The sequence below is a fragment of the Manacus candei genome, unplaced genomic scaffold, assembly GCF_025592945.1.
Source record: "Manacus candei isolate 608988 ecotype Guabito, Panama unplaced genomic scaffold, ASM2559294v1 h1tg000017l, whole genome shotgun sequence".
Lineage (NCBI taxonomy): Eukaryota > Metazoa > Chordata > Aves > Passeriformes > Pipridae > Manacus > Manacus candei.
Genome location: NW_026138065.1, coordinates 20484072 through 20496836, shown reverse-complemented (window position 1 = coordinate 20496836; position 12765 = coordinate 20484072). Strand labels below are relative to the sequence as shown.

The 12765-nt window shown below is 40.6% G+C and overlaps 1 protein-coding gene across 1 annotated transcript; it reads right to left on the bottom strand.

Moving 5' to 3' along the window:
- Nucleotides 1–2298: 2298 nt before the first annotated feature.
- Nucleotides 2299–12171, bottom strand: ATF3 (activating transcription factor 3). Its single transcript, XM_051783744.1, has 4 exons — nt 12017–12171; nt 7210–7453; nt 6200–6307; nt 2299–5251 (listed from the first exon to the last, which is right to left on the bottom strand). The coding sequence occupies exons 2-4, from the start codon at nt 7447–7449 to the stop codon at nt 5054–5056; spliced, it is 546 nt and encodes a 181-aa protein (XP_051639704.1). The 5' UTR covers nt 7450–7453; nt 12017–12171; the 3' UTR covers nt 2299–5053.
- Nucleotides 12172–12765: the final 594 nt, after the last annotated feature.

Sequence of the window (12765 nt, the reverse complement as noted above, 5' to 3'; positions counted from 1 at the left end):
CTGTGCTGAGATTCTTGCTGTCATCACTGGGATGTTCCCACTACCAAGCTAGCTTATATAAAAATACTGCTATTCCACACTGCTATTTGCTGTGTGGGCATTCCTACTAAGTGGGCATGGTGGTGCACAAATTATTTTGACAGAGTCCAGAAATACGATGATACTAAATTCTCAAAAAAGAAGGAGAAGAAAGTTATTCCAGCTTCAACTCTCAGATTATTTACATGTTCTGTTTATTCATTTCACAAGTCTAGTAACCTTTTTCTGAGTGTCAGCTCTTGTACACTTAGTTTGGGGTCTGAAAATCATTAGGTTGGGGGTTTTTTGTTTGTTTCATGCATCACTGTTAGCAGTAGTTAAGATATGCAGCCAGAACTACTGCTGTCTCAAGGATAGATTCCAGTGTATTCTCTTTTAAACCATAATGGTTTTGAAGACCTAATAGCACTGAAAATTAGCAAATAACTATTTTTATCTCTAGAGCCAGCAGTTCTGACTCATAGTGTCCATTAAGGAAATGAATTTTAAATAACAGGATTTTTTAAAAATATTGTCACTTAGTATCTTAACTACACTTAAAAAAGAATGGCATCTACTATAGAAATGAAAATACTATACTGGTGTCATTACAAACTGATGAAGAATGTTACTAAGTAATTAGGTAAAAATTAATATTATCACACATTTTAATCCCGGGGTGATTCTCAGGGTCTCCAGCTGGGGGCACTGGGCAAACATTGAAATTTGGCAATGACCAGGGTGAATGAGACTTGTACCTAGACCAGTACTCTGCTGAGGGAGAGGAGGCAGGGAAACCAAAACCATCAAGAAAAATGGATGTGAGATACAGTGATCATTCTGGATTTGAGAATTTTTTAACATGAATTAGATTTTGTTTTCAAAACTCCATTGCTACTAGCAAACAGTTGTACTCTTTTCATTACCCATAAATCATCCAGTTTCTTTTGCAAAACTAGGAATCAGTGATTTTTAAAACTATCCCTTTAATCAATAACTTCACATTCTAATGGTTCCAGGTAGAAAAGTTATTTTAAATTAAGTTTGTTGCCATTCAGTTTCATTAAACATTTTCAGCTTAGTATAAATCATTGTCTCTACCAATCTTCAATACTGCTATTTATTCATTTACCTCAGGGGAAAAGCTGGAAAAAGAGTGGAAGGTGCTCCTTATCAAGGTACAGGGTAAAGTCCAGCATGCCCCAAGATCCTCATGGGCCTGTACACACACAGATTTAGCATCTAAAACAAGACCTAAGGAGAAGACATGACGTATTACTTTGCTCAAGGAATACCAATTATGTTATTAGGAATATGTCATAGAGATCAATGGTGATTCCATGGTTTCATAAAATATCAGTTCAGGAATTCATAGCCCTAATTTTGTTGATGAGGTTTTCTAAAACAGGCCAGGCAGATGATTTTTAAATTTACTAATTTAGAAGTGAACTGGGTATTCAAAAGCAAAATTTGATAGCAGCTTTAGGAGAATGCCTGAAAAGGTCAATATACGTATGAGGACTGCACATCTGTAAACGGATGTATCAATAAGGAAAGTAAGCACTGAACATTGTCAAACTCATAGTAGCCTAGATCTTCCTTCCAGATGATATTTTTAGCTGGATTTTGCAATAGTGCAATGGATTTCCTGGTCCCTGGAGCTCCTGGCCTCTGTATTACAAGTTATAACTGCTTGCAACAGACTGAAGCCAAAAGTTTTTGTCCACATCACCGGCTGTCAAAACACAGGGACTTCTGTCTGGGTGTGTAGATACTTAGTTTTGGAAAAGCAGGAGAGAACATTTTGTTCATCTTTCCTCATGTTTCTCCCCACACACACCAACACAGAGGAAAAACAACAAAGCCCTAATCATGCTGTACTACTTTAGTATCTTCCATGTAACCAGAGAAAGCAATCTATAAATATTAAAGCTTCAAAGCAGAAAAAGCATTAAACTCACTAGGTAATCATAAAGTTGAAATAACTATCAGCTGGTTGGTTGCAAGGTTAGGAAAGGTTTAGGAGTTCCAATTTCCAGTCCTTTAATCTAAGCCCTAGGCCACAAATAAGGAATTAGCCTGGAATTCATGATCAGCCTTGTAATAACAAAATTTTGTTTATACCTTGAAAAGCAGAAAACAGTATCACTTCACAAAACACTTATTGTTGCAAACATATAAAATGTGCTTGCTTTTTAATATCTTGGTGTTGTTTTAAGAAAATGAAGTTGCTCCTGGAGCTTGAAACTTAGAATAAATTAAATGACACATGAATAAATATATATTAATTCTTTTTTATTAAAGTATCAAAACAAACTTGAGAATAGAAAACAAACTGCTTTTGATGCATTTTAAGGGTTCTCCTGAATAAGGTACACTCTTAAGAAAACTCATGCAACATACCATTCCTGTCTAGCTCTTTAAACACTCTTTTCCTGGGCACAGTGAAGTGTCCTTGAGTACCATCATTTCCAGAGTAGTGTGCAGGAGCATGCGCACACACACACACACACACACACACGCATACAAAAGCAATACAGAGCAGCTATGGCTGCACATATAAAGAAATAAAAATAGATTATCTTCTGACAATAGTAGTGGTACCATATTAACATTTGGCATGCCGAGTAAATAAGATCAAGCAACAAAAGCGTGACGCCTGCGTCACCGGTGATATGGTTAAAAGCAACCATACAAATTCCCTAAGGGAGACACGTGAATTCTGTCACTATTTTCTAGTCTCTGTGGTAACACTTCATAACTGACCATGAGACAGTTTCATCTGCTGGTATTTGATGCACAAAAGACAAAGCCAAGGTGTACGATACCGGGATGATGCCTTGGTTTTGTATTTCCACATTACAGAAGTCAAATAACAATGAACATTGTTTGACAAGTTTATTGTAACACACTTCATGTATACCTGTTGTCTGATAAACAGCTGGCCTAATTACACATAGAACTCACCCTTTAAGCCAGAGAAGTTGCCACACAGTTTCCAAACTCTGCCTACAGGATGTGAATAAAACTCTCACTTGTCAATGGAAGTCAATGGAACCTCCTTCCAATGCACAGAAAGATAATGGATTCTTAGGACAGAATTGGACCTAGTATGTCATCTTTGTAATACATTCACTTTTCAGATACATGAAGTACATATCTTTAAAATGTGATATAGGACATTACAATATATCCAGATCTTAGGAAAAGGTACTAAGAAGTTCTGTTGCAGAATATAATGATCATATAAGGATCAGGTACAATATGTGATAGACTCAAGAGAAATTTGCAGGGTAAGAACCTTATGGCTGAGGTATCTTTAAGTTTAGCCTTTAGAACAAATACACAATTTCAACACTGCATAACTGGTGTAAAATATTATGTACAGTAAGCTCCGTTTGTATTCTGCTTTGTTTAAATTGTGACATCGAATGGTTAGACATCACTGATGGAGATACAGAATTTTGGAAGGTATAACATCTGCACCCAATCATTCAAGATACTCAGTGCCTCATCTTCAAAAAAGATGAAGGATAAGTGTTCTAAGTAGCAGTGTCTCAAATACAACTGATGAAGTTTAGGAATATATAATATTAAACACCAAAGGTAAAAAGACAGCACAACACTTGTGTTTTAAGTTTTCTCTTGCTCACAGTATTTATTAACTCTACTCATTATGATATTAGTGATAAATAAGAATATTTCCTTTTACAAAAAGTTGCAAGGATATATTTTATAGAAATAAACAATCTGAGAATTTCACAGAAACATCAGAATTTAAACACTCATAACTCCAACTGTTTTGTCCAGCAGCTCTTCTACCAGTTCAAAAACATCCAAGGTTAGTATTTAATAAAAAATAAAAACAATTATTCACTACATCAAAACTCTTGCCTCCTTTAGATTCTAAGTAACATTTTTGATTGACTGTAGTTGCCACTCAAATGTAAAATAAAAGTAGCTGCAATCATAATTTTTCCCTCTGAATCACCTGGCAAAAGGAAGTAATCTTGGCCAGGATGGAAAAAGCTTTGTCAAGCTCTTATGCCTGTAAGAGCTATCTGCATGAGCTCTGAAATCCATGGAACCTCTTTTGTGAATGAGGGTTAATAGTATGCATTAAGGCTTGTAGGATTAGATTCTAGATAAATTTTTTTTTAAAAAAACCTTTTCAAGGTTCACAAGCCTGGGATTCAGTCCTGCAGTTCTTTACTTCAGCAAAACCTCTATCCATACTCCTCGACAGTTAGTTTCCTCTTTCCAGTGGGTTCAATTCACCGAGTCACTAAATGTAGTACAAGCTGCTCTTTAGCCATCAAAGAAAAATTGTAGTCCCCAAAGGATAGTAGGTAAGGTGATACCTCATAAAATACAAGCTAGGCCACATAGATGTTTTGCAAGAAACATTTCTTCGTCACACCTACAAGGCTCTTCAATTTCAGTCACTGAGATGAGTCACAGAAAAAACCCACACAAGTGTTGTGAGAAAACTGATAAAGCTTAGTTGGAACTAAAGGGGTTGTGTGTGTGTGTGTGTGTGTGTATGTGTTAGGTTAAAATGCAACATTATGCATCAGTACATTCTGCCAGAAACCATCCTCCTGGAAACTTCAAAAATACTCAGTCTTCTTTCCCTATCAGCAACAAGGAAAAGTAGTGTCCATCCAGCACAGCTGTCTGTACCACGTGCATCACTGGAAGTCATAGTGTTCTAGCACAAACGTCGTGAGTGCAGATACTGTATACTAGCAGAGAGCTAAAACTTCTGAAGCTGTTGTCTGTAGCTCCTAGGAATAGCAAGTATGACAGGTGCAAAAACCTATATTTGAGGCAGAAGGCTCTTCAATTTGATTGAGACCACATCTTCCAAGGGGAAGAATCGCTGTCAAGCCAAAATGATTCTTTCCACTTAAGAAAGCAACCTGCCCTTCCTAAAGGCTCTTGACTAATAGAATCCTACACATTATGTCAGATCCTCCATGGATTCTGGTAGTTGTTAAAAACACTATAAATATTTCCACGTTTGCCATATCACTTAACCTTGTAATGTGCCTTCTTTGATCTGTTGAATAAAAAGATTTCTTTCATCTTCAGGTGTCCTTCCGTTTTGTGCACGAACTATACAAGTAGGCCTGTGAAGATTTAGCATGTATATCAAATGCTGCTTCTCATTCTTCAGCTCTTCGATCTGGGCTTTTAATTCCGCATTGATAGTTTCCAGCTTTTCTGATTCCTAGTCACAAAGGACAGACACAACTATTACACTGAGTAGTTCAAATAGTTAGTTGCAATATTTAGCTAATAGTTGTGGTCTTTTATTGGTGGCAAAACATATGGCTAGCAGAGAAAGAAATCTCATGTTCTTAGTGTGCTGTAATGATGAAACTATACATTCTCCAGTCAGCAACAGTCTAAAATTGACAGTTACCTTCTTTGGCCTTTAGAAAAGTGTAATGGAAGTTGGAAAGCCAAATTCAGACTTCTGTTCACTTACAGGGACAGATACCCAAAGCATTATCGCTATCTTCTGCAAAATTATTCTGAGCTTTTTCGGTCAAAAATTGACCCAAAATTATCTATGTTGCTTCTTAATTCCCTTGAACATCATGTCACATATCTGCAAAGCCATGGTAAGCTAAGCAAGTAAGAACATAGCTTTTTTCCCTAGCCCTAGATATAGGAATATAGAGGCCTCTATACCCAGGTACAGATCGACGTTGCTGTAATAAAATTGTATATCACTGCACAGGAAGTGAAGACAAAACTGGGGTCCTAGGACAGAGAACTCAGGAGTCAGTTACCATATCACTCATTTCATAAGTAAGTCTGAAATTACTTGGTGGTGTTTCCAGGCTCTCCATAGCGAATGTTTTATGAAATGAGATTTTACTTCTTTTTGTGTTTAGTGTACACATTCAAATTAATATTATTCCCATAGACAAGATCAGTCACTGAAACAGTAAACTCTTTTCACTCCTACCATGCTTTCACTTTTTTTTCCAGTTTTAACCAGGTTTTGTTTTAATATATAGCACGTTCATTTTTTATAACTAATGTTTTGAAGGGTTTAAAGAGTTTTGGGTGACATCTTTCTGTATTTCTTACTATGACAGAACTCCATGCTACCTGTTTGGATCCTGGTAGGATGACAGATTAAGAAAAATTCTAGTCAGTCACTTACTTTTTGCAAACATTCTGTTTTTTCCTTCTTTTTGTTTCGGCACTTTGCCGCAGCAATTTTGTTCCTTTCCCTTCTTCTCTTCTTTCTTTCATCTTCTTCAGGAGAAAACTGTCCAGCAAAAATGGATACACACAATCCATCAGATGTTGTAAATATGAAACCTCTATTTCTACAGCTTCTGCAATTTTAAAATCAACATGGATAGTGTTGTCAGTGTTTACATTAAGAGTTACATAGCAGTGTGATTGTGACCTTGTTTGCCATACAAGGGTACAAGGGTAGTAACCTCATTAGAATTCAGTTAAAACCTGACTGGAGTTTGGATGTATGTAATCTATGTGATGGCTCATTTTAAACCAAAAGTACTAAAAAAAACTCATCGAATGTCTCCCCAGACTGACTCCCACACCTCCAGGAGAGGAAAAGGAGGAAGGAGCATGGGGAGCAGAGTGGAGCATGTGTCATGAATGAGGCAGGGAGAGCGAGTGAAACTAAAGGCAGCACCGAGAAGGAGATATTAACACACTTCTTCAAGCTTTGTTTTGTTTCCTGGGAAGGCTCAGACCAAATTGTAGCTGTTTCCCTAACTTAAGCTATTTATCCACTTCTAAAGAGAAATCTTTTTCAGTGAGAGTGTTATCTTAAAGTAAAAACCCAGTGTGGACATAGCACAGCTATAGTCTAGTCCCTGTAGGTCCTGCTGGACTGTCTTTAGTGAAATAGAACTTCAGCAGTGACTTATTCCAAGTTCAGCCACAAGTAGGCAGGGAAACCAGATTAGCACTTGTTCTAATCATTGTAAAACATTGTCCTTAGATGATAATAAAAAATAAAATATCCAGCTATGTGAAATACTAAAGGTTTTCCCCAAAGCATTTAACAGAAAGCCAAGCAGCATGCTTGAAAGAATCAAGTATGGCAGAGAGGGTTGTCTACGGTTACTGGTCTTGTGGTGAAACTTCACTAGAGAATTAATCATTCACACTGGAATTCTATTTAAAGAGCCATACCTCTGTTTTCATCATTGCTGTTTCAACCGGCCTTTCAGAAACCGTCACCGTGTCCAATGAAGAAGACATCCTGTGGAACTGACGCTTATTCTGAATGGCAAACCTCAGTTCCTCTTTCACCAGTGGGGTTAAATTTGTGAAATCATCAAACCCCAGTGACCCTGCAGGGGACAAAGTGGGAACAATTGCGGAGGCGCTGACTTCTAATGCAGATACCTGGCCTGAGTGTTGGACCATCATTTTGCTGAAAGATAAAAAGAGATAATAATAATAGTCTTTCAACAACTTTAGAAAGGCAAATATCTCTTAGAGGTAAATTTCATACTGTGAATAATACTGTAGTTCTTACATTGCTTCAGTCCCCCTTCCCCATGTACCCCAATCTCTCACTAGAGACAAGCAGTTAAGTATTTGGTCACTATTGAAAACTTCAAGTTAACTCAAAGTTAGTATTTAAAAGTAAGAACAACATCAGCATGAGACACAGTTTCTAGGTCTTTCTGAAACTTAATATTAAAAAAAACTGTGTAAGTATGTATACTGTTAAGTTTTAAATTGGTAATGTGTGGCAAATGATAATTGAGTGAATAGGAAGAGAAAGAAAATAAGAACAAAAATCAGAAAGCAAAAAAGTAGTATTATTATTTAAGGCACAGACAGAAAGTAAGAGTATCTTCATCCTCAGAGCTATACCACCACAAATTCCAGCTTCAAATGGACAGAGCATACCTTTATCTTGGCTACATTTAGGTAAAGCTCAACGAGTTCTACTAGGAGCTGAAGTCTGCTAATCACGACAGGATCTGTCACAAAATTATCATACTCAGTCTTACATACCGTTGTAGATATGGCTCTAAACTCCTGAAAAATGGTTAATGATAAGAGCTGGCACAGAAGTAAGAGTCTATACATGCTCTGGAGCCCCAAAGCACAGACTGAGTTGGAGGGATTGACTCATGAAAAATGTGAAGCTGTTTGTTTCATTCCTTTGCTCTTGTAAAATTCGAAACTGTCCTCATGTGCCCTCTATGGGAGTCTTGAAATTCTTAAATATTTATGGCTGAATCTTCTGCTGATATAAAACAGTGTGATTGAAGAGACTTCGGGGGAATTATGCAAATGTAAACCCATGGAGAAACGTCAACTCTAGTAGGTTTCCTAAGAAACAAACTTACCCAACAGTGCTCTCTACTTTCCTCTTTTTAGTCACTCTTATTTTTTAGCCAGTTTTGGAGGGAGAGAGGTCCCCTACGTGCTTTGTGAAAATTGGTGACCCCACTGAGGGGGAAAGAGACAAAACTCAGCAGTCAGTCATTCAAACACAGTGGGCTAGCTGATGCACACATCTCTGCATGTCACAATCCATCTCTCACCCAGCAGAGGTGAGATAAGAGATCTGGAAGAAAACTGAGCACCTTTCATGGGTGGTTCAATGGATAAAAGCTGCAAATCCACAGGAAAACAGTTTTTAATACTTTCCTTGTTCATAAAGCGACTTGTGTTAAATTGGATTTTACTATGTTGGTTTTCCAGCTTTCTTTGGTGTGTAGGTTTTGGTTGGGGTTTGGTTTTTTTTGTTTTTAATAGTTGTATGGATAATTACAGTATGTGTTATCTACTCCAGTCTAGAACTATAATAATTATAGCAAAGTCAATTATAATTAACTTAGTTCAGGTAAGTAAATAGTTGCCTTGGGGTAGCACTGTGGGTAAGCTAAATTTCCACATGGTCAACCCAGAATTGCACAGTTCCCTGTGCGTTACTTCAGCAACACAGCAAGAAATGTTTGGGGTCATGTGAAGAAGATAGATTTTGCCCAGAGATATCTAAAAATACACTGTAAATCCACACTGGTGCAAATGAGAATAGAATCTGGTTCATCGCTAAGTGAGGTAAATATAAAAATCAGAGGACAGTGAATTGCCAGTTGGTAGAAAATGCCATGTCCAGCTGCAATCTTCCTCATTTCTTCCTCACCCAGTCACCACAAAAGAGCTGAACATTTCCCAGAGTCTGGGGGTGAAATCCTGACTCCACTGCAATCAAGAGGACTTTTTCTGTTGACCTCAATGGAGCCAGGATTTCACCCATAGTTATTAAAGATGGGGAAATTATTTGGAAAAATTTGTTATTCAGAAAGACCGTGGGAAATTTATGTAATTCTCTTCAGAAAGCCCCTGATCATGAGTCACATTTAAAGTAGTGATACAATTTAATCCTATAATCTCAGAAGGCTAGCAGTTGCGCTTTTCCAACAAGTCAGAAATGGCCATATAATTTCCAACTGAAGTCCTCCCAGTATTATTTACCATTTACCAACATTCAACCATTCAGCTAATTTAAACAGGCTAATTCTGGATGACACTGAACCCCTCACTGCTAGGAAAAATTTCAGCTATTTTCACTGAATTTGTCTCCTTGAATGCTGCTGATGGCTTCATTCAACAAAGTTAATTATGTATAATTTAATCCAACCAGGAATCTTAAATTAACAGTAAAACTGTTTCTCCAGCCTACAAAATAATTAGTTGAGTGAATAATTTTTGAGCTCTGGTGGTTTATTCAATTATTTTACAGTTTAGGTGAACTTTTAATTAAGGTCAGCAGCAGCACCAGAGGAAACCAAGAATGTTTGTGCCTGAGAAATTGTGTTAATTGTGGATTTCTACTAGTTAGTGCTAAGTGTACCATGAGCACTAACAAAACCCTGCTATAATGGCTTCAGGCCCTCTCATCCATCAGTTACTAGTGTGAAAAAGAGGGGTGGTAGGGTGCCCAGAGCAGGAGAAAATGTCCTTGACTGTAGAAACTTGCTGCTCTGCTGCCCAAACAGCTCACTGACCTCCCAAACATCCTGAAAGGTACCTCTAATTGCTCAGACTTTAGGGAAGGGAAGGGCTACCAAGGGGCTGAGGCTTGTGAAAGGATTTCTGCTGTGAGCTGAGTCCCATTTTGCAGAGCTGTTTGCTATTGGTTTTCTTTCCTGGGGCTCTTCCTTAGGGCAGGACTTGGTAGGGTAGGCTTCCAGTCCACCACTGGGATTGTTAGGAGCCACCACGACACAAATAACAGAAGTAGTCAGCCTTCTGTCAAAACTCTTCAGTAAACTGAATAGATTCCCTTTTCATAACAGCAAGGTAGATCTTTTCCAGATTCTGAGGAACCAATCTGCTTTTAGGAATGTTTTAGAAGAAAAAAAAATTAGATTCGGCTATTGTAAAGAATGCAACAAGTTGTCCTTCCTTTTCTCAATTTTAGCACAAATTGTACCTCTGTCTATAAGCCATCAGGAGCACTCTCATTTTCTCTGGATTTGTAAGGGCTGGGGAACCAGTAGGAATAACAATATCAAGCCTTAAAATGTCATTATATCGTGGCCTTTCTGATACAATCTGTGTTTACTTTGTTAGACCATGCACGTGGACCTGTGCTCCAGGCTGCTTTCAGTACTCCTGAAGTTACTGACATTGAAGGTGCTGAACATTACTGTGCAGTGCAGACCTGCACTGTAAGAGTACAACTTGTTCCCAGGGTGAGTTAATGCTTCATTACTTTATCCTCAGTTTTGGAATTCTCGAAAGAGAACAGTTTTTCTACACATGGTACCCTCCCAATTCAGGTAGATTCAAGCAACTTTATTAATTCATTCTCCCTTTGCTACTTGTTTGTTCTTCTGCTGATGATTCTTTCCATCTACAGTGAGCTTTTGCATCTCATCTGCCAATATTTTTAAATTGAGACATACTTCCTAGCTGTGCATTTCTACTATTTAAGGGCATTCTTATTTAATAATAATAATAAAAGTGACTACTTTCAGTCTTTTTTTGCTTAACTGCAGATGGTTGGCTGTGCCTCTTGGTTTTATTTCTTCATATGAATTCCTTTTCCTCTGGTGCTGATGCAATAAACCCTGATAACCACTGAGGTTAATCTTAAACAGCATTAAGAGCAATTACAGTTCACAACCTCTGTGCACGCTAGTTGACCTTAAGCTTTCTGACATCCCACATCGCTCTCGAACCATTTTCTGCTGCCTTCCAGCTTCTCAAATGCTGTTATTAGCAGGAAAATTGATTTCCAAGAGGAAACTCCTTCTCTGAAACAAGTTTGCTGTTGTGTCACGCCTGATTTGGTTAGGCAACAGTTTAGCAACTGATCTACTTCATGTCAAGACCGGGACAGAAAGGAAAGTGAATGTGCCCGGCTCGCAGACGGAGTTCCCCCTCGATTTATATGAGTATCATAGATAAACCTACGCGCGGCAATGCTGGGTTTCTCATCGCCTTGGCCGTCCCGGGGCAGCTCCCCAGCCCCGGTGCCCGCGGTCCCCGCGGTGCCGCCGACGGCTGCCGCCCCCGCCGCGCTCCGGCATCCCGGCGATCCCCGTCCCGATCCCGGTCCCGGGGCCCGCGCCGTCCCTCCGCCGAGGCCGCCACCGCGCGGTGCCGAGCGGCGCTGCCGGCCCGGGATGAGCCGGGGCTCGGCGGGCTCCTCCCGGTGCTCACATCTGGCGGCAGCCCGGGCAGGGGGTTCCCCCAGATGTGGGCGCCAGGAGCGAGCCGCCACCGGCGGGCGGGCGACGGGCTCCGGGGGAGGTTCGGCGGGGCCAAGGGCTTTCCCAGGGATCTCGGCGGGCGGCGGCACCGCCGCGCCCGACTTCGCCGGGGGCGGCGAAACTTTTCCCGGCGGCGGCCCGCGGACCCCTCGGCGGGCATCTCTCCGCGGCGGCACAAGCTCCCACGGAGCTCAGCCCCTCGTCCCGCCGGCACGGGGAGTCTCGGCGGCTCCCTTCGCGCTTCTACCTACCTTCCTCCCGCTGCTGCCGCTTTCCCGGCCGGAGGGAAGAGGCTCCGCACTCGCCTCGCCGCGCTGCCGTCCCGGCGGCTGTCCCCGCTTCTCCGCCGCCTCCTCCGGGAGAGCCGCTCGCTCCGCTCCCCGCTCCTCTGCCGCTCGCCTCGGTTGCATCACCCCCCTTATATAGCCGAGCGGGCAGCGCTGGTATTTACTCTGGCGGCGAGTCCCTGGCTGATGTCATGCTATTAATAGCCTCTCCGAAAGAGAGGGAGGAGGGAAGCGGAGCCCGTGGCGGTGATGCAAGGCTTCCCCGCCGGCACGACTCGGCACGGCACGGAGCGGGACCGCCGCGCTGAGCCGCGCCGGGCGGCATCGCGGCTCTCCCAGGGAGATCATCGGCACCCGAACAGACCCTGTTCTCCTTCCCTCCTCCATGCCCACCCCCCTCCTTTGTTTTCTTTTTCTATTTATTTTTCTTTCTTTCTTTTTTTTGATTAAGGCTCCGGGAGTTTCTTTCTCGGGGCCGTTTTGCCTCTGAGAATAAATCAAAGTCTTTGTCACGACAAAAAAAAAAAAAGAAAAAAAAAAGAAAAAAAAAAAAAAAAGAAAAAAAATAAAGGAAAAGAAAAAAGAAGGGGCGACTGTGTAGTTTTCGAAAGGAGTGAAAACTGTGATCGTTTTCTACAGGAAAAAACTGCTTAACACCCCCTCCGTTCTTACAATCCTCCCTCCCCCTGCGCTCCGTGCTACTTGACATGACA

What these genes read in the sequence shown, in the direction of transcription:
- ATF3 (XM_051783744.1), bottom strand. Translation starts at nt 7,449, where the DNA reads ATGATGGTCCAACACTCAGGCCAGGTATCTGCATTAGAAGTCAGCGCC. An exon ending in CAGCAATGATGAAAACAGAG is followed by an intron (nt 6,308 to 7,209) that starts GTATGGCTCTTT and finishes TTTGCTGGACAG; the next exon opens with TTTTCTCCTGAAGAAGATGA. An exon ending in AAACAGAATGTTTGCAAAAA is followed by an intron (nt 5,252 to 6,199) that starts GTAAGTGACTGA and finishes CTTTGTGACTAG; the next exon opens with GAATCAGAAAAGCTGGAAAC.